The sequence below is a fragment of the Cydia pomonella genome, chromosome 3 (genome assembly GCF_033807575.1).
Source record: "Cydia pomonella isolate Wapato2018A chromosome 3, ilCydPomo1, whole genome shotgun sequence".
NCBI lineage: Eukaryota > Metazoa > Arthropoda > Insecta > Lepidoptera > Tortricidae > Cydia > Cydia pomonella.
Window position 1 is genome coordinate 31,567,950 of NC_084705.1, and position 22,690 is coordinate 31,590,639.

At 35.9% G+C, this 22,690-nt stretch overlaps 2 protein-coding genes across 7 annotated transcripts in view; one reads left to right on the forward strand and one right to left on the reverse strand.

Moving 5' to 3' along the window:
* Positions 1–22,690, reverse strand: part of LOC133516567 (protein madd-4) — a 651,682-nt gene that overhangs the window by 22,178 nt on the left and 606,814 nt on the right. For 3 of the 6 annotated variants that reach the window (XM_061849565.1, XM_061849561.1, XM_061849560.1), the window contains exons 9-21: positions 21,348–21,477; positions 20,723–20,838; positions 20,150–20,250; positions 11,923–12,063; positions 10,662–10,786; positions 9,826–9,867; positions 8,621–8,863; positions 4,452–4,575; positions 4,132–4,253; positions 3,360–3,441; positions 2,741–2,908; positions 1,590–1,772; positions 529–681 (exon numbers count right to left, since the gene is read on the reverse strand). In XM_061849565.1, coding sequence (XP_061705549.1) covers positions 529–681; positions 1,590–1,772; positions 2,741–2,908; positions 3,360–3,441; positions 4,132–4,253; positions 4,452–4,575; positions 8,621–8,863; positions 9,826–9,867; positions 10,662–10,786; positions 11,923–12,063; positions 20,150–20,250; positions 20,723–20,838; positions 21,348–21,477 — 1,730 coding nt within the window. The remainder of the gene's footprint in view (positions 1–528; positions 682–1,589; positions 1,773–2,740; positions 2,909–3,359; positions 3,442–4,131; positions 4,254–4,451; positions 4,576–8,620; positions 8,864–9,825; positions 9,868–10,661; positions 10,787–11,922; positions 12,064–20,149; positions 20,251–20,722; positions 20,839–21,347; positions 21,478–22,690) is intronic. The other 3 variants (XM_061849562.1, XM_061849564.1, XM_061849563.1) reach the window with 3 other exon arrangements.
* LOC133516574 (uncharacterized) lies at positions 4,913–7,589 on the forward strand. Its single transcript, XM_061849575.1, has 2 exons — positions 4,913–5,888; positions 7,100–7,589. The coding sequence occupies exons 1-2, from the start codon at positions 5,088–5,090 to the stop codon at positions 7,553–7,555; spliced, it is 1,257 nt and encodes a 418-aa protein (XP_061705559.1). The 5' UTR covers positions 4,913–5,087; the 3' UTR covers positions 7,556–7,589.

Below are 22,690 nucleotides of genomic sequence, written 5' to 3' on the forward strand. Positions count from 1 at the left end.
GCGATAAATGGATGTTCGTGTAAATGGGTGACTCAACAATTACTTGTGATTCTATCCCATCAGCAGTGATAATATTACCATTTATTCCATTTATTATAATTTAGAAGGACTATTTCTTCTTCTTTTGCTACCATGCCCTAGCGGGCGTCGGCGGCCACCTTTGCAAAGTCTTTTCTATGCTTGGCCAGTTTTGTTAGCGTGGCCGCGTCCTTGATGTTTGTCCATATAGAAGGAGGATAGATAGAAGGACTATTGTACTACATTATTATAATCGTGTTTGGTAGATAGGCAATTATGGACACGGCTTTTCACTACCACAAATTACATGTTTGGTTTATTCAATGACCATAAAACTATGGTTTGAAAAGTTACCGAGGCAACCGTAACCATGGCAACGAGTTACAAGAAAAAGTTGATTCACCCAAGTATTATATAACGTCAACAAACAACCAAGTATAAAAGTTAGTTCAATTGCGCCTGTTTAAAGATCCAATGTTTGTCATATTTACACTTGAAGACTATTCATACCTTTTTCGATATCTTGTACTTCTTGGATTTGGTGATGATCTGGTGGTCCTTCGCCCACTGGATCTTGGTGCGATTGTAGCCTTTGACGGGGCACTTTATCTTCACCTGCGTCCCGTAGAACACGGTGGCTGAACCCCCCACTTTCACCGTCACCTTTGCAGGCAAACACAGAAATTGTTAGTCGACTTTGCAAAGAAAATATGTATAAATATTCCAATAAGTTGGGAAAATCTGGTCAGCTCCTATATTAATTTCGTAATTTTCGTATGGAAGCCATATCATTTCTTTTTTTATCATAATAGGAAGGCAAACGAGCAGAGAAGTCGTCTGATTACCATATCATTATACCAACTCGTCGCCCATGGACACCTGCAACACTAGACGGGTTGCAAGAGCGTATCCCATCTTAAATGAGTACCGCTTTTTTTTAGGAAGGTTTAAGGTTCAGGTCGATCCTTTACGACATGTAGTCATGTATATAAAAAATACCAACAATTTAGTAAATGGGTAACATACACTGTTTTAGTTTAAAATAATGAAGGATGCAATTAAACTGATAACCTTGACCATCATAAAGTTTTGTAAAGTCTGAATACGCATTATAGTTCGTGTCATTCAGGAAGGCGCGTGTCTTGATTCGTAATGTCATGCAATTAAAGGCTAGATTTGACAAATCTGCGCGTCATCATGTATAACATGTACTGTACTCCAGTAAGCTTCTACAGTATCTCGCACGCTAAAGACTGCCCATTATTAAAAAAATATAAAATATATGAAACAGTATTAAAGCACGACCAGAAATATATGATCATTGTCAAGAGGACGCTGTTATTCTCATGTAGGTATAGACTGACAGTTCCATTTGGTATGAAAAATTTAGTTCCAATAAAATTCCGCAATATGGCGCGTGATCATATATTTCTGGTAAGGCTTTAATTAAAAAGGGGCAGGTAGTCTGTTTCACTCGCGAGATCACAGCGCACTCGTACTAAAACCTACAGCTGTTTCAAATCATAGCGCTGCGGAGTTTTTGAGTATAATGTATAGGTTAATCCTCTTACCTTCTTCTTCTTTGGATCGTGCTGTATATACGATGAATTGTCAAGCTGGATCTCTGGAGCTGACGTGTCCAGAAGACAGGGTCTGCTATTGCAGGACTTGGTGGGCGCAGGCTTGGGAGAGTTGCAGAAAGACACGGGTCGCTCCACCACGTGGGATTGGGCCATTATTTGCTTGCATTCCACCTGTGGAATTATATTTGATGTTAAGTTGGTTGATGACATATTGCAATATTTAGTATTATTTATATCAAGATGGGATGTTTCCCCATTTATGAGCTTAGTATAAAACAAAGTATCCCGCCGCGTCTGTCTGTTTATATGTATGTTCGCGTTAAACTCTAAAAGCTGCTGAACGGATTTTCATGCGGTTTCTACCTATGAAAAGAGTGATTTTTGAGGAAGGTGTAGGTATATAATTTGTTGAGGTTTCGTGTAGCCGGGCGGGTGGCTAGTAATCTTAAAATGTAAAAGATTAAGTATAAGCCAAGATAATTTGATAAGTACAGAATTGGATGATCAAAGAAAACTTTGTAGCCACATTATATTTACTGCCATCTTTCGACACATTATTAAAACTTTTAGAACTTATTATTTTACTGGTGTGTATTAAATTTGTTAAATATTAAAAATAGGCGAAATGAAAATGGTAGTTAACATGTTTTTTTTTATACTCGTTGACTTTAATGGTTGAATTAGGATTTTGTACCAAACTATAATTCCGTACTTTTCATGTATGGCTCCCACTCAACTATAAGATTCCTTTCGATACACTAGAGTCAACTATTAAAAAAATACCAATCACGTGCCGCCGCGCTCCCGTAGAAAATACTAAACGGGCGCGGGGAGCGGGGCGAGAGTCGCGCATTTATGTCTACATTTTTGTTGAGATACTTACCAATTTTCATTAATAATTTAGGTTTTATAGTAAAAAAAGTATTATTTTAGATGACTCGTAGATAAAGTATTGTATATAATAGTGATATAATCAAGCTTTTCAATCTCGTACCTTACTTAGGCAACTCAGCAAGTAACGAATTACTTAGGCAACGGAATACTCGACTGAAAAGCTCTCTATTATATCTTGTATAAAATACTACTTCTCTAAAACTCTGGACTATTAAAACAATGAAGAAAAAATATGATACACTCACATCTCTAGTCTTTATTCCTCCACCACAAGTCTTGGAGCACTTCGACCATTCTCCTGTATGCCATCGAACAGGACAGTCCAGTACATTGCAGTATTGGCGGTCCGGCGGAGGAGGTTGAGGGCACATGCTATTTGGTACGACTACGGTGTTCGTGCCACCGCGTGTCACCTGTTGGGGAAACATCTACATGTAATACTCGTAATTTCTGTCAATTATTTCAAACCTAACCAATATAAGAAGATCTAACATTAACAAACTTTTATTGTTGCTTAAATAAACAGGTAGGCTAAGAGAAACATAGTTTATTTTGCTTGGGGTAAAAGGAACAGTAGACCCCAGCCACGCTAATTTTGCACAAACTTGACAGTAATATCTCTATATACTCGTACATATCCCTATAAGCTCCATACTCGACTTAGCACTCGGCAAGAAAACTTAGCGTGGTCCGACTTACAAGTGTTTCTCTTGCCCCGCTGTTTATCAGAAAAGTCCGGAGATTCTCCTCTACATGTCGCAATTCTCAACCGATCCTGATGAAATTTTGTGAGCAGGTGATTAAAAGGAGTTTTTGTCGATTCAGTTTCAAAATAAATTGATAATTTGTTAAAAAAGAACTTACCTCGTGAATGCACGAAACTTCCCTCGTCTGTATACCGATACCGCAGGATTTTGTACACTGGGAAAACTCAGTGTAGTTCCATCTATAAGAGAGGAAAATAATGGTTATTACAGAACCCATTGACCATCCAAGTCGTCAAGTATCACGTGCGGCTACAGCCTTCAACCTTCGTGCATACCGACATGGTGCATTCCATCCCATGGCGCTCTCGCAAACGGCAAAAAAGGCGAAACGCCGGAGTCGGTATAGTAGGTAGGGTCAAAAGTTCTCCCTCCCTCTCGCCAGGAGAGAGGACAGGAGCGGCGAGTCCCCCACCCCCCATCATGACCTTCTCCTGGCCGGGGGGGACGGGTTCGCCCATTATAAACGCATTCGCCCACTCCATCAGATTTCATTTGAACACAATTTATACCAATCCACACAAACGGTTATGACATACTTTCGTCGTCACTCAGACATTCAACCACATAGTGTACACATTGCATTTCATCGTTATGTTTCTGCATTTGGGAGGGTATCGTAACTTTACCGAAAGGAAGGACGCTACGCACGAATAATTTCCTAAATTAACCCGCCTGTTTCAATCTCTATCGCACGTGCTGCTCCGCTCACACAATCGCATTGGCCGCCGACATCATAGGCAGGACAGCAATATAATCACACACGTACGATAGAGATAGAAACAATCAGATCAATGACCAAAATTCTTCGTGATAAGCGTCTTTACTTGAATACTCCCGATCACAATCTAAATTTACATGTGGTTAGGTACCTTGGCGGGCACGGATGGTCGTTGCAAGTCCTGACTCGGTTCTCAGGTTTGGTGAGCGGATCGCACATGTAGGGCGACGCGTTCTTCCCATCTTCATCTCTCACGCACTGGATTATCAGCTCCTGTAGTAAAATAATATTTAGATATCGCTCAAAAGATGCTGTTCAGGCCAATAACTGGGAGACAACTGGCGTTAAATTTTGTTGAAAACCAAACTGGATAGTTACAACGCTACAACAATAGAGGTAACTTATGTTCATTTTAGTTTATTCAGAGTTGTAGATATGAGTCCGAGGTATTTTAGACCCTGAGTATTTTACCTGAACACCACTGAGACAGGAGGCACTGCAGCTGGTATAGCCCTTCTCCTTCCAAGAGTAAGACTTTCCGGGGGACCCTGGTGCCACCCTAATGTTGCTCGACGTGCCGTAGGTCAGTGACCTGCTGAGAATGAGGTGTTGTTATTATTTTAAGGCGAGGCATCTTTTGGGCAAAGTTTGTTTTCCTGGTCTTCATTTTTTTACGAACACAATAATTATAATCGTGCAAACTTGTAGGATGTTATGGTGTTAGGAAAAAGGTAATGTTGAAAAATGTAAGTCCTTCACCTCTATCCTTCTTCGTAATCTATAGTTCTATATACTTTAGAACTAGATATCACCAGGGCCTGATAACTTAATCTTATACGTCTTTAAAACAGATAACGATGAACTATCGACTGTTTCTTTTTTTCTGGACATGTTTAATGTGTAAACACCACAAGTGTCAACTTCAGAAAACAACTTGAAATAACAAAAAATAAATATTTGAAATAAAATTTCTAAACTAATATATAAAATTATGAACGTCATCTTATTGATAAGTATTATCGGACGTTGTCGATATTCAGCTTATTATTGATGATTAACTTTAAATAAACATCAGATACCACTTCAACAGTACTTATCGAAGTAAGAATGTCTCTAGACGTCAATATTAGTGAACCCGAAGAATTCAATTGCCAAGAACTACACACTTCTATTGAAAAAGTCGCTCTTATTAAAGGAATAAAGGATTTTAACTATCACGTAGATACTATTAGTGGCAAAGGAGATAACTATATCGCAAATCTATTTAGAGTAACAATCAAAGATACTGAAGATGAAAATAACAGTGTTAATGTTATTGTAAAAACTCTTATAAATACAGCAAGACAAGAAACATTTTGTGAATTGCACAAACGAGAAGTCAACGTTTATAATAAAGTGTTACCCATGTTTAAACGAATACAAGAGGTCATTAACGATGATGATAGAGTGATATTTCCAGATTGTTTATTATCAAGTATTGAAGAAGAACAGGAGATTTTGATACTCGAAGATATGCAAGATAAGGGTTTTGTAATGAGTGATAAGGTGGCTAAATTTGAATCGTTGACTTTTCATGAAATCGAATCAATATTAAAGGAGTTAGCAAAGTTTCATGCTCTCTCTTTAATTTGTATGAAAAAAGAGCCAGATGAATCGCAAAAGTTACAAAAAAAGTATAAAGATTTGATGTTTGATAACAGATTCCTGAACAAAAGTAATTTACGGAAGTATTTTGTGGATTCTTATGAGATGTCATTAAAAGTTGTAGAGGATATGGAACTCAAGAAATTATTAGAACAAATAGGAATGAAACTAATAGACTTGTTAAGACTATATACTTCGCCAAAGAATTTTAATGTATTGTGCCATGGAGACTGCTGGGTTAACAATGTGCTGTTTAAAAGAACGGTAAGAGTACTGGACTATATTTTTTTCAAAATGTTCATTTAATTTTCCATCATCCTAGTTGTACGAATAGCATTAGTTAATGTAATGTATTGGTACTAATTAATTTAACCGTAAGATTACTGCATGTTCACTGGTAGAAGACACTTATATAAGATGTGGTTACCTATAATTAGATAAGCATCAGTCCTGATTGTCATATAGATTTAAGAGCATGTTAGATGTATTATCTGTTGGTAATCCTAAATAAATAAAATAAAAATAAAATAATTTTACAAACGAGAAGAATACATAATTACTGTACGTAATCTAACAAATAATGAACAATTTACGTCCATATTTTCCAAAATCACCATACAAGGATCGGCAACGCGCATGTAACACCTCTTAAGTTGTGGGCGTCCATGGGCTGCGATGACTGCATACCATTGGGCGGGATGTAGACTTGTTTGCCACTTACGTACAATAAATAAAAAAAAAATAAAAAAAAAATTAAATGGCGTTAGGTATCTTCCAAATATCGGTGTTCTCTATTTAATTGATAAGATACGATATCGTACAAATTGCAGGTTTTAATATAGAGATGACACGAATATTCGACAACTATTCGGTATTCGGCCTATTCGGCCAACTTTGCCGAATATTCGATATTCGGTCGAATGTTTCCTATTATTTGGCCGAATACCAAATATTTGTTGCACCTATCTAGAAAGAAATTACACAATAAAAATAACCAAAAACTAGGCATATTTAATATTTAAAATGTATTCTTGGAAGTTATTAAATACGAATTAAGATCCTATTTTGACCATTTGTAGGTTAGGTTTGATTAGATTGACTCTACTTCATTCATCAATTCTGCTCAACAAAAAAAATATCTTAGCAAACGTTGTTCTTTGTTGGCGAACAGTTTTCATAATAGTGACTCAAAATTTTCGCATGTCATGCCGAATATTTGGTCACCGAATATTCGGCGGTTCGGCCGAGAGAGGAGCCGAATAATCGGCGGTCGTTCGGGGCATCTCTACTTGAACTTAGTGTGTATTTGTTTAATGTGCGGCGTAACTCAGGACCAATGGCAATAGAACACATCGCATTGAAATTTATCTGTTAAGCCCTTTTTTTGTAAGCTTTATTTTGTAATGATGTAAAATTATCTCGCGAATTATTAATTTTTCGATTTTCAAGAACTAAAACTCCATTTTTATTTCCAGGAAAACGGAGATCGGCTATCTTTCCTAGACTTCCAGGCATTACGAAATGCTAATCCAGCTACCGACGTTCTACATTTCCTGTTCCTATGCACCAACTCCAACTTTCGATCCCAACATTTAGAAAACCTCTTAGACGCATATTACGAAAGTTTTCAAGCATTTTCGAATTTATTCAACGTAGATGCAAGTTTAATTTATCCAAAGGAGGATTTTTACAGGGATATAAGAGAAAGTTTGCCTTTCGGGTTCTTGATAGCTTTCATAGAGTTGAGGATAGTCACATGTACAGCGGAGGATATTGATTTTTTGAGAGGTTCTAGTCTTTCGTTGAATACTTTGGCGCCGCCGAATGGCAATGAGCTGTTTAAAATTAGAATAAATGACGTTGTGAGAGAAGCTTCCAATAACGGTGCTATAAAGAATTTGATTGATGAAACGAATAGATTTAGTTATTAATATACGTATTGAAGCTATTAAATTATTTTTTCTACTCCGGTACTTTTATTTGTCAAATAAAGGATCGTACACAGATCTTAAAAACCCTACCTTATAGTTGCCAAGACAAGTCTTTAGTCTATTTCCCTAAAACGCATTTGTGCATACACGCAGTATCTTTTTGGCACTCTTCGATACTTCTTGTAATGACCACTTAAAAAATATTGTATGAAATACATTGTTGCCAACCTTATTTTAAGTCTCATATCTGACAAATAAGTGAACTACAGACATCTTTTTTTTAAATTTCATTCATTTATTTTCCCGCCCGTACCCTCCGTTCTTTACTACTTCTTGAATGTGGTTATTGTGGTTGGCGAATAAAAACTTTTGTGTTAAAAAACAGTGTGTCTTTCAAGTTAAAATAGATGAAGACGAAAACTTACTGTCTACGTCTGAAGAAATATCAGTGTTAGTTCAAGAAGTAAAAAAAAAAATTAGCTTCCTTCAAAATCATCTTTTTTATTATCTTTTTGTTTTTAAAATTTTATTTCAAAGTAAGTGCTTGGTCGTAGAAAAAGTATTGTATGCAACGTTGTTTAACCGAGTCAAAAAATACTCGCCTTTATTAAAAAAATTCGGCTGCGCTTTTTTTTACCTCTCTTAAACAACGGTTGCATAAAATACTATTACATTACTGTTCTGTACTACTTAGTATGGGTGTATGTTTTACACTTGGGTTTTAAAATGATGGATATTTTGATAATAAGTAGGTATCAAAATAACAAAAATCCACAGACAAAGACATGATACTTTTTAGTCTTAATGTACACCAACATGTAGATATATTATTTTGCACAATACGCAATAGTGGAGTTCAATTTTAATGGGATTATATGAAGCTTCGTACCTATTTCCAAAACCAAAACAAATATAATGTTACGAGTGAAAATGTCTATTATTGACCTTTTATTCAATGTCAAGCATTAAATTATTATTTGAAGGTTTTTAAAATAAAATAAAATAGCTAACACCAACGTTGCTTAACATAATTCATATTCATAGTTTATGTTACCACCAACTTACCTATCTGACCCACCATACGAAGGCACGCTTGAATCCCCAAACGAAGTCCCATAAGCCAACGAACAAGGTTCCATCACGCATCTCTCAGTTTCCTCCGTTGGTTTCGGCCCCATGCATTTACTGTCCGGCAGCTTTGCTATAGTCCTACTGAACTCCAGGAATATCTTGCAATGTACTTCTTTTTTTCTCCAACCCTCTCCACACGAGACACTGCACGGCCCCCATTCGTCATCTTTGATGTAGCTAGTAATAACAAAACAATATTAGCTACTGGTTTATTATTGTCTATGACATAGTTAATAGGATTCTCTATACTATTTAATACTATAGAAATTCACACGTTTCTCGTCATGCTAGGTGCTGAAGGGTCAATTCTACTAATCCTATTTTTACATTTCATCAATTTCTGGCTGGTATATGTAGAAGTATGTGCACCAGTGTATATATGTTATCTGTCCACCAATTGAATGTTTCACCTGAAAATTTTAACATAGTAAATTTAGCTTTAACATTGAAAGTATAAGAATTAAAGTGCCTTGTTATATTTTTGTGTTATAACTCTGTGAGTCAATCTTTTGGAAACAGTGTAGCTGCGTCAGTGTGGGTGCCAGAAATGTATAGTAGTAGTAAAGAGTATTGGAAAAGTGTTTAGAAGCGAAAGGAAAAACAAATGCAAGACAAATCGTCACTGTGTCGACTACAAGTGTGCAAGGAATTTAAATTTTACTGTGCAGTGCAAAGAGTTGAAAATACAAGTATTGTAGGTTTATGTGAAAGCGATGGATAGTGACAGTTAGTGGTCTGAATTTGATTGGTCAGGGATGTGCATCTTTTGGACGTCGTTTAGGATTCTGTTTATTTTATTCTGTACAGTATTTACGGTGAACACTTAAAAACTGCTAAATTATCTAGACATTTCAGGTTTATTTACATTTACATTCGGGTTTCTGTATTCTGTATATATTCTAAGACCACTAGGACTTTACCGTGAGGACAGTTGTTCAAAGATGAGTCTTAATTCTATTATATTTTGGACCATTTTTGAGCAACTGCTGATACACAAAAGCTAGAAAAAATAACAATAGCTAGCAGCTGGAACTGTGTTGATGGAGGGGATCAATGTCATTCATTGTAAAAAATGTGTGATGTTATTTTGAATTGAAAAGTGAAACCTTTAAAAATTTGATCGTTCGCAGGTACAATACCTTACATACAACCAGCCACACGCAAAGAATATTTTGTAATTGCTGAAAGAGACAACAACAAAATACTCTGAGCTTTTAACGGAAATGACTGAGACAAGTAATACGAGATGGAAATTACCTCCATTTTTTAGGAGATTGATAAGGTTTTTTAATCATAAGTGGACTTTACCTTGACTTGTATGAAGATATATTTTGGACCTAAAAAGGTCACAGAGCCTGTAGTACAAAAAGTTCTGCAATCGGAGTGTTAGGTTAGCACTTTAAAAAATGCATGAACATTAAGCGATAAAAGTCCAGTTATGACAAAAAAATCATTCAATATGACGTCAAATTGTGAAAAATTATATTTCATAAATATTGGTAAATGAGAAGTCTGTATGTGTATCCTGAATATATTTATATGATGCATACTGATAAAAAAGAAAACACTGTCGGAGTTAAACTATACTCAACGTTATCTATTAGTCTTATTGATATTCGGAGCTTAAATACTAAAATATAAAATCAGAATCTAAAACATCGACTACACTAGAACTTAACGCACACTAACTCGTGAGGAGGATATATGTTGCGTTTTTGTCATTTCATCATCGACTGTTCACTGACAATTTTTAGATGATATAAGATCCAACTGCGATCAGTTAAATGTACTACACATTTTGATGTAAATATTTTTAGGAACTAGTGTGGCCGATATCCTTTGGTATATTGCACCAGAACTGTGTCTGTGACTTTCTTAATGTAGACATTATTACATTAATTAACCTACTTATTCCAACAAAAATTAATATTAAACTAATATTAGTTTCAATGTACTAGGACTACATAAAACTTACGTGGCTTCGACCGGCACGTCCGGGTCTCCGATGAGGCGCTCGGCCTTCGCTTGAGGTGGCGGGTATGGTTGTATGAGGGGTTGGGTGTGATACACTACGCCTGGGAGGAGTTCTTCGATATCGTCCTAAGTGAGAATACATTGAAATATACATTTTAATAAAACACGTAACGCACTATAAGTATTTGTATTTTTGAAAAGATGTCGTATCTGATAATACCTTGGAGGAAAACTGGAGACGCCTTGACTGTAATTTTCTCTACAAAACAATCTGTTGATTTTTGCGGGGGAGGGGCACGTCAAATGTATGGCTATTTCTACGTAACGTACAATTAGCCATGTCAGATAAACGTCAGTCCCTACATTACATATATTATGACCATTGGCCGAGCTTTTCGACAGAGAGAGGAGCTCTTAAAGGCGTCTCGAGCTGTTAAATTCTTCAAGGATAATACTATTCAAAGTTGAAACGTAGCGATTCTATATGTTAGTTCAATATTACTATGTTAAATTTTTCTTTTAGTTGACGTTACAAATCTTACCAAAGTAGGAACCTTTTGTATAGTGGTATATCGAGTTCTTGTAGTGAAATATCACTTGTAGTAGTAATGAAGTTGATCGAAAAGAGAGCCGGTTGCTCATCGAGGAAAAAACTGAACCCTTATAGAATCACTTTGTTTTCCGTCCGTCTGTCTGTACAAACCCTTTATCTCGGGAACTCTTGGAGGTATCGAGTTGAAATTGAAACTTGGCTCTACAGTTCAATGTTACTGTGTTACGCCTTAAAGTTGCGAAAAAATCAAACTTCTAAGTTAACGTGAAAAAAAGATACGGCCGTTTAATCCGCAAAAAACGTATATTTCGACACTCTCAAAGAAATCAAAATTTATATGGTACCTAGTTCCCGTTGACCTATAACTATGAAAATTGTCAAGTAATATTGTCTTACACGTAATAAGAATAAGTTGAATTTGTACGGAACTCTTGGTGGTTGAGTCCGACTGGCACTTGGCCGGTTTTTTTTATCCAACAAAACTACTAACGATATCCTGGTCACGGCACCATATTGTAACAGTAAATTAATGATTTGGTGAAGAAATAACGCATTTGACTTCTAAAATACCCCGTTAATATTGCCAACAAACAATAGTTAGTATTGTCAGGGCAAAAAAAAAAACAATACCCGACTAGATAAGACTAGGTGCCAGAAGGTATTCAATCCACGTCAAGGATTTGGTTACCTTCGCTGCACATTGACATACCTCAGGTTCTTCCTCCCTGCAGCTGATACCAGTAGAGCATGGCCTGGAGATTTCTGGCCTAGTGGAGGGATCGCAGCCACCGCCAGATGGCGTGCACTCGACACCGCGAACCTGGATGCCTTCACCGCAGGATACTGAGCACTAGTAACAAAGTACAGCAGAAAATTTAAAATTGAAGGTTAAATATTGAAAGAGATATGAATTAGGAGGAAATTGTTTTTTAGGTAACTTATTCAATTTGTAAGATAGAATAGGAAGAAAATGATTTTACCCGTTTTCTGAAGGGACTATGTAGGTATTGTATGTCAAATTCTTTGGCACGGCCTATATAGGTAGTGTACACCGCTTGAAGGATTACAATGTTTGAGGAGTGATTAGATTTGTCTCAGTTGAGGGAGTTACATAAGCTATTCAAGTTTCTTGCAAATCTTAACAGCATTCGGGTTTATTAATTTCCTTAGTTAAACTTGTTTCATGGTTCTTGTTGTTTGTGTGCCCAGGACCGGAGTCAGTGGAAGAAAATAGTTCGAGCCCTACACCCCAGCAGGGGGTAACAGGATGGAAAGAAGAACAAGACGAAACTTGTTTCTAATCCGATCCCAGTGTATAAAGTTCAATAAAACATTTACAAATTCATTTTAGAATCCCTTCGTAGCTTAGAGTATCATATTTTAATAAACACAAATCATTTAAATATTATTATGTTTAAAAAAAAGTTTTGATATCGTTGAGTTTCATTATGTGCAACGGAACCCAATTGCAATACAGTTTGACTCTACTTATCGACCGAATCGATTCCGCTCGTGTTAAATCGCTTCGATCGCATCTAATTGTGAACGTATGTTCACTTAAAAATATAAATCATCACCATTAGAATCGATTATATGGCCTTTGCAGATTCAGCCGAGAATCTTAAAAAATCGTTTCTAATTTACATTGTCACATCCCTATAATTGTTCTTGATATGTGTCAGCCTACCCTTCGAGTTTGAAAAAGACTAGGCAGAATCCTAGACCACAGGCAAAATAACTATTAATAGTATATGTATGCCGGACACGATATTGATCGCAGGCTATTTCCAGTTTCGCATTTAATATGTAATTCCCATTCTAGGTTTAGTTCAAACAAAAACACTCTTAACTGTCCATCAGTGGACTTTATGCCTTTTTTAATAAGGTCCACTGATGGGCAGTTAACATTGTGGGCGATGGTTCCTTTAGTGTAAGTATAGTAGTTCAAAACATTCTGACATCTTAAAAAAAAAGATTATACATCATCATCATTGGCGTCTGACATCAATAATGTGATGGAATAAGTAGCGTCCATTTTAAGAGTGTAGAGTACGGCACTTCCAAGTCCAATGCGAGACCGGCAGCCGCGACCGCAGCTGGCAGGAGAATGCCGTGCCCGGTTACGAAGGTGGGAAATCGACGCGCTGGTGTCTCAATTGTCCCCTAATATACTTCACATACAGTATTTTGCTGTCACCATTTCTACTAAAATAGCAAATTAAATTTGTAACTGTTATTAATAAAAAGTCCAATTTCCCATGGCTCAAATCTTCTCGACTTCTCGAAAGTAATTATATAACTAAAACGTTTCTGGCTCCAAGATTTGTAGCACTTGTTAGTCTTGAAACACTTCTCACAAAAGAATAAGCTACAACAAGAAACAAGTAAGAAGCAAGAACTGAATGAAGACAAGCAAAGTTTCCCAACCTGTGCGAGTTGTTAAAAAAGCCATTCCAATTAGCTAAAGTTCTAAGGTAGGTTTTTACTTTGGCTAACTATGTCGCCCGCGGCTTAACCAATTCTTTGATGAGTTGGAGCTGAGGCGGTAGCGGAAAGCGGATGACACAAGGTGAATAAATTTTACAGAATAAGATTATTTACATCAAAGATAACCGAGAGAAGAAAAAGAGATCGAAAAAGTCATAATTATATTGAATTTGTGTGTTAGATTTTAGATTAATGATTTTCTTTGGCATAGATAGCTTGCTAGTCAATTATAACTAAATTGATATCAATCATCTAAATAATAATAATAATAATTCAGCCTATATACGTCCCACTGCTGGGCACAGGCCTCCTCTCATGTGCGAGAGGGCTCGGGCTATAGTCCCCACGCTAGCCCAATGCGGATTGAGGACTTCACATACACCTTTGAATTTCTTCGCAGATGTATGCAGGTTTCCACACGATGTTTTCCTTCACCGAAAAGCTAGTGGTAAATATGAAACGATATTTCGTACATAAGTTACGAAAAAATCATTGGTACGAGCCAGGATTTGAACCCGCGACCTCCGGATTGAAAGTCGGACGTCATATCCAATCGGCCACCACCGGAATAAGTAGGTTTACAAAAATTTAAAATTGAATTTTTAAATAAATATTCATACGTATATGTATAGATAAATATAAGATAAATTCATACTTATATACATATAAAACACCCATGACACAGGAACAAATATTTGTTCATTACACAAATAAATGCCCTTAACGGGATTCGTACCGATTCATCGGCTTCATATACACATATTCAATAAATATTCATACGTATATGTATAGATAAATATAAGATAAATTCATACTTATATACATATAAACACCCATGACATAGGAACAAATATTAGTTCATTACACAAATAAATGCCCTTAACGGGATTCGTACCGATTCATCGGCTTCAAAGGCAGGATCATTACCCTGGCCAGACTGGTCGTCAAAATGTCACCGTAACATTCAATTCCTACCAAAATATAACATTTCGTCACTTTCTTACATGAAAGCCGGTTTATATAGTTAGCGTAAACATAGTGTATCTAAGTCTTTAACCTCTAGTCTTAACTTAAAGTTCAAAACTTCGGCTAACAACCAACATACGTTTCTAAACTAACGTTGCCCTCAAGCTTGTCTGAAGAAGCTCACCTTAAATCGCTGCCTGGCAGACCACAGCCCTGACTCGGAACTTACCAACTTGTTAGTCTACGGGTTGTGTTGAAAGTTTGACAGCCCAAGTTGAAAGTTTGCGTTGTCTTCGCTTTTGGTCAATTAATTATACGTCGCGGCTACCATGTTAATTGGGAATCGAAAAAGTTAAGATAGTTCGAAGCGTTTGAAATAGTCATATGCTCGTGAGACCCTCTACAAAATACGGGGATTTGGTAGACCAAATCGGCGAGGGCGAGACGATATAGTCTCCTTTCTAAACGAATGACCGAAGACTGCTCAAAGCCGAAAGGAATATAAAAAGCAGGGGGAGGCCCTTGCCCAACACTGGGACACAACAGGCTCTCAAGAATATAATAATAAAGAAGGAAGCAAAAAAATGCTTTTAGTATTCAGAATCAGATAAACAGGGCCCGTACATTTCATGCCGTCACGCTACATAGAGTATGATTCTGATTCCAATTAGTATTTTCGTAATAATGAATCATTTGTTAACCTCTTTAGTTAACTGATACATATACCTGACAATCAGTACAGAAACGTCTAACTGACTTTCATCTTATCGTCACTCAACTAATTAATAGATTATTGATTTATTAAATAATATATATTGTTGTTTTTAAACATCGTATTTCACGTAACAAAAATGTATTTTTTCTACTCGTCAATAAGTAAGTTATTTAAATTTGTATCCTGTATGTTAAATCACGTCATTTTAAGTCATAAGTACAGGCGTTGCAGAAAAACGAAAAACATAGGTACCTAAAAGAAATTCATAGAAAACAATTGTCATCAAGTCGTCTGATAAAGTTCGTGTCAAACACGATGACGTACAGTTTTGTCAATTCTAACTTTTAATAACATGACATTACGATTCAAGGTACGCGTCATCGTGAATGACACGATCTTTACAATGCAAACTATTACTTATTAAAGTTTAAATTGAAGATTTGTTATATTTTAGATTAGTTGAAATGAAAATGGTTGCTTAGTACATTATATTAAAATAGAATAGAATAATTTTTATTCGTAAACACAAACAAGTCACATTATATTACATAATATAACAAAAATAAAGAAAGTAGAAAGTGCCACGAAATGGCCTCATCTCAGCATGTTGCTGGTGGCTTCCAGCACTGATCTTCCAATGAGATCATCAAGTGAGAAGAATCACGGAAGGTAACAGATAAGAAGGAAAAAGACATAAAATAATATAGATTGAACAAATTGAAAAATAGATAAAAGATAACGACTAAATTAACTATAGATTATTTATGTATATCAAGCATCGTAAACATAACACTGTATCGGTCCGGTATTATGCATATGTTTTAATATCTACAATAAAATATAAAAGTTTAACGTTAAGGTTATATATTTTTATCAATGCAATGCAAAAACCGTTATATATTTTTATCAATGTAACATCAAAATAACGGTTTTTGCGTGATTTATGTATGAAACCTAGTTTTTCTATCAATTTAGCGCAAACTAATATTCGAAAGTAGATAGGTGCGCACATTATTTATGTAATAATAGTGTTTAATGACTTCATAAAAAGCAATCGTTTTTTTGTATGGAAATCGAACCACCTTAAAGAGATTTAAATTGAACAACAGATTTTATAAATACCATAAAGCTCCGTTATTTTATAAAACAATAAATCGTAGACCGCAATATTTATCTGTAACACCAGAAAATCAGTACCCCTAGTGTAACTTTGATCGACATCATAACGTGACGAACGCGTTTGCGTTAAGTCTCATTTTGTATAGGATTTTGAGGTTCCAAAACGTCCCGCTTGGCGCGCTCTTTCTAAATCCAATACAAAATGAGACTAAACGCAAACGCGTAAGTCACGTTTGGAAATCGAATTTATTTACACTAGGGGTACAGATTACATGTACAAATACAAGCAGTAAAACATATGTAATGTATTCACAAAAAATAGTGCCAAATAAATATTTCACAATTCCGCATCACCCGTCCTTTTGGAAGAAAACGTGATACTGGACGACCGGTTTGGCCTAGTGGGTAGTGACCCTGCCTACGAAGCTGATGGTCCCGGGTTCAAATCCTGGTAAGGGCATTTATTCGTGTGATGAGCATGGATATTTGTTCCTGAGTCATGGGTGTTTTCTATGTATTTAAGTATTTATAAATATTTATATATTATATATATCGTTGTCTAAGTACCCTCAACACAAGCCTTATTGAGCTTACTGTGTGACTTAGTCAGTTTGTGTAACAATGTCCTATAATATTTATTTATTTATTTATTTATATTATTATAACTAAGTTACTCTGAACCATTTTTATATTAAATATGACACTTTCTGAGCAAAAAATTAATGCAATTTCAATTGTTTTAAATGGTTTTTTTGCTCGGTGTAATGGCTTTGTGAGCTGTAGACTTCGCAAACCCAATGGCGCCAACATTTTGAAAAAAAAAATCCAACAACTGACGCGACAAAAATTTTTTTTCTTCGACTTGCTAATAAAATTTCATGACAATCGGTTGATAAAAGCGACCCGTAAACAAGGCCATCTGGACGCTCCAAGCTCAAACGGATTCCGCTAATGCTTGGTCAATAAAGAGAACAAACTATCTTATTTTTGGTAGTTTTCGTGAAATAAAGTCAATATTTCCGACCCCTATTTTACCTTACTCTGAACTTACTTCGCGGCGAGGCTATATACGATAAAGGCAGTCTAAACAATATGCTACCCTGATGCAGCACTATCTCAATCCTTTTAGCGTCCTGCCAATCAAACTTCGATCTTAAAGTATATATCCTTAGGTCGATTTTGGCTCCGGTAGAGAATGTTAGAAATTATCTCTTGCATTTTCAACAGGATGGAATTGGTTGTCGAAAAAGAAATTGACTACGAGGGTTTTATAGTGAAGAGTTTGTTTGAAATTATGGAAATTTGAAGTACCTTTAAAGTCCTTTTCCTTTTGTTCATAGGTACTTACGTTGTTTTTTCCAAATATCTTTTATATGAATCGAAATGATTACTTGTTTATTATTTTATTTTATTTCCTTTATAGACATAGGCAGATAGTACAAAGAAAAATATATTGGTTTATACATTAATAGGTGCATGTAACCTACATCCTCTAGATCGCTCTGTAGCGATAAGGCTGCCTGTTGTTTACCTCTATCTTCATGTATTATATGTGCTACCATGTACATTTTTTCAGAGGTTGTACAATAAAGATGATTTGTAATTGTATTGTATCCTGAGACAATTCCCACGAAGATGTATATATTTAGAATGTTTAAGAATGATGAAATCGATATTCCAATGTATGTACTGTGTGTAATATACTTCTTATGTTAAGTTTTGTTTGACATTTAGGTTCAATCTAGATACATTCTCGACTAGTATTTTAATTTTTTTATGTTTGATGATCTTTTTATGAAATTCTTAGTGTTCAATTTGATCTATACAAAACTCAATTAAAAAAAAAAATTAACGCAATTAGTTACTCTGATAATAAGCTTAAGATGATAATAATATGTGTATTTCAATGTTCTCGTTAAAAGAGGTTGCGTTCTGAAAAAAAAAATTATGGATGTACAAATAACCATTGAAAATGTACTAACCAAAGATTTCCCATTTCCACTAAGATCCTACACAGGACTTCAAACAACAATATCGGAAATTTCCCATTCGCAAACAACAAAGTGCGGTAAGTACAAAAGTATGCATATTCCCGATATTGCCACGCCGCTATAAAACCCGGCACTAAAAGTATTGAGAACTTAACAATGTTGCTACTTAGGACAGAGTTACGGGGACAAAGGAGTATAAATGTGAGGCGATGGATGCTAGGTGCTCAACTGTTCCAATTTAATTTGTCAATGTGCCATTATTGTTTTATAATGACCAGGATATTGAACGAGAACGCAGGGCATTGGCGGTTCGGGGAAATATGTTGGCCCGCAGGTTTGCTCGATGCTCCAGTAATGTCAAGGCAACGCTCTTTAGAGCATATTGCCAATCCTTTTACTCGAGCGGCCTCTGTGGGTTAACTATACGAAGCGAGCCTTTAATGCACTAAAAGTGCAGTACAACAATGCATTCAGAATGCTGTTGGGCTTACCTAGTAGATGTAGTGCATCTGGCATGTTTTGCGAAGCTAGAACAGACTGTTTTCCGGCAATCATGCGCAAGAAAATAGTATCTCTGCTAGGTTGAGTTAGAAGCAGTCCCAAAAACAGTATTCTGAATGCTATTGCTAACAAATATGATAGCCCAATCCTCGCTCATTGGATTGGGCAAATTAAAGGGGTAGCAACTAGCCCATATTGAGGGATTAATTAAGCAATGTGAAATGTGCCTACTACACTAACCTTTAGTTTTAAGTTTGTTTGTGTAATTTTCACATAAGTAATACTAACAACTATGAAGCCTGATCTTCGAAATAAAGATATTTTATTTATAATTGTTAATACTTATAATTATTATTGCTGTTAGTCTAAGTTTCGTGACTATAATGTCATGTCATGTAAACATTTTTATCAATAAAATAAAAATAAAATAAATAAAAATGTTATTACTTACTTACGGTAAAATTAGTGAATAAGTAGGTAAAATTATTAGTAACGATGTTTTAGAAGGTTGCGGCAAACTCACCTATTTATATATAAATACAATTTGTTTTGTCTATTATTTTGCTCATTGAAGTGAAGTTCAGTGCACACTTTCGTCAATCATTATAAATTATAATATTTCCCTGTAAATTTGATGATGATGATAGGTGTTATTTAAGTAAAATAACGTTGTGCCATCTAAATAACATTTTTTTTCATTACAAAACTTTCGAAGTTTAAGATAAGGTTGTCAAAAAGTGATGTTCATGTTTAAAGAAACGTCACCTTTGACACTGACATATCTAATCCATATCGTATCTTTAGCAAATTTTTGACGTAACTTAAAGTTCGAATCGGGCCGATAGGGCTAGTTACATAAACCACACTTGACGGACTGACCAATGTCATACAAAAAAGAACTGTGAAACTTCCCGTATAATTATATTTTGCGAACGTTTAAACGATGACAGACGCTATTGATGGTACAATTGACTATTACAGTCATACATACATAGATAGATTGATAGAAATAGAATAGAACAAATATATGACCAACATTTGTCAGTCTGCCAGCCACGAGCAAAACATGTTGAATATAATTATTATTGAAAATGATAATGTTATGTCAAAAGATGGCAATCTTTGTTATTATTTATTGTTAGCAACGGCTTACTTACCCCTGACCATGGCCCTTCGACCCACACAGGACAGTCCTCAGTGTTACAAGGCTGGGTTGAGCGCGGCGCTGGAGACACGCAACCAGGGTCTGGGCTCGTACCTATTACAAGTAAATACTGTATTAGTTATTTATGAAAAAAATTGGTGATTTATACTATAATCATTTTAATAAATAAATAAGCGGCTGCTGTAAGAACGATTCGAAAGTTAAAATCAAAAACATTGAAAGTTTTACTGTCTTGGCTAAGAGTCAATCATAGATTTCAGCAACAAACCCATTGTAGAACGTAAGGTGTATCGATGAAGGTTCAAGTCTAGCTGGATTTTATTATAAGATTAATACGGGTCAGTTAGGCATACATGTAAGTGTGACTGGCTTTTACATTGGGGCCTATAATCTATTAGGGTCTATTTGTTTATGTTTATTCCAAGCGCAATATTTATTGCGTTCAGTGGCAAATATATAAACTCGCTCTTAATGATGCTTTTAGTGTAGAAAGACAAAATATCTTTGGGAACCGTAACCGGGGGAAACTTAAAAAATTATCATCACACAAGTCACAAGACCTTACCAGGTTCGTATGTATCCGCTCTGGTCATGTTGGCTGAGCGCGCGCACAGAACGCGACGCGAGCGCACCCCGCCGCCGCAGGTCACGCTGCATGAAGACCATTCCCCAACGTACCATCTGTGAGACAAAAAACTTTGTACAGAAGGCACTAGAGGTCGTGTTGTAGTTTATTTATTGTAGCTAACTGGCGATTGACCCTAGTTACACCTGATGGAAAGTTAAGACCCTAAGATGGAGCTCATTGGTTCAACAATAGCCTATTCTCTCCTTGCTTTAAGAAACCGAAGTTATATTCATTAGGGATAACAGATGGGGGAGCCTATTCCATTACATTCATATTCGTGACTGCTGTATTATAGTAACTATTGCTAGCCAAGCAAAACATTATTTTCTACTTCGTAGTTTTCATTCAAGTCTGTTCAGTTACATGGCAGCTTTCTCTTTGGCAGCTCGAGACAATACTCTAGGCATAGATAAAGTAAACGGTACAGGACTTGAATAGATAAGCATAAGCATGTGTGTTTCAGGAGACGATTGGCGCTTATGGCTTGCTTGATGCACATTGCACAGCTGCTCAGAAACTAATAGACCCGTTAGCGACATCTTCATAGCGTCGGTATACGTACTTGAACGGGCACGGATGTGTGTTACACGGAACGATGGACGCCTGAGGTTTGCTGGACGCGTCACACAGCTGCTCAGGTGCATCTGACCCCGTCAACCGATCGCGGCAGACTGCAAGCGACATCTTGTAGCCTAAAAAGAAAATGATCATTTGATACACACTGCAAAGTCAGTCTTACAAACGTACAAAATACACAGTAACATGGAAAATCTCACTGACCAGAAAAAAATAGTTCTGTAGATGGCAAAGACTGATAGAGAAATTGCGTATTACTTTCTGCTTTGTCGGCAAATATTGTGTAGGTACTTAAAAAAGATTCAGACAATCTTTCTATAGTATATTATGTATATACTATTGTGTAGGCAGTTTATGTTGCAAATTGCATTCATAAAATGTGCCAACTTGTTTTTAAAGCAACTGTCAATGTCCTTCTTAGACATAATATTATTTGTTTAATTTACATATTTTTGGTTTTTCATTTATAAAAAAAATACTTGCTCGGAACCTATGGCCTAAGTTCAGCTCCTAACTTTTATCCAAACTGGGACTCCTAGACAAATTGCGTTTTTTTTTATTAAAGCGCAAAGAACATTATGTTAACAAATGTTAGTCAGCGATAAAATTTTGAAGTACAACAACATGAATGTTTAAACTACAACTTTCATTATTTCAGGTAAAACAAGCAACGAAAACCTCTGAAATAAACTTACCTCCAAAAAAACAAATAAAGGCAAGAAACTTTCAGTGTTTAAATAGTCATTAGAGAGCTCTCAGAAACCAAATTACTAAACACGGATATAAAAACAACAGAAGCTCTTATGTATTCTGATAAAGACAGAAAAAAATTAGGAAAAGTAAGTCCTAGATTGGCTAAGCTGATGTTCAAGCCTATTAAGTAATGTCCTATGGGAGTGGCATTGATTTAGCAGGTCACCTTCCAATCATGATGAAGTCCTATTAGAACGTGATTTAGGTACATGGTCTTAAGTGTGTGGACTTGCATTTTTGATCACAAGTAAAATAAATTAAAAGCCGGTGAGTAAGGTTGCCAGAGCACAACGAGGGTGCGGAGTGTTGTTAGGGTCGGCAATGCGCATGTAACTCCTCTGGAGTTACAGGCGTCCATAGGCTACGGAGACTGCTTACCATCAGGCGGACCGTATGCTTGTTTGCCACCGACGTAGTATTAAAAAAAAGATATTAATGTGACAAAGGAAGAATCCTTACGAGACGATTTTTTTCTTTACTGCCTAAATACATAATTACCGTATAATCTGACGCAAGTAAATAATAGGTTATTTGATGTTCGTCATAATTTTCGGCAAAACACATAATAACTAGGGC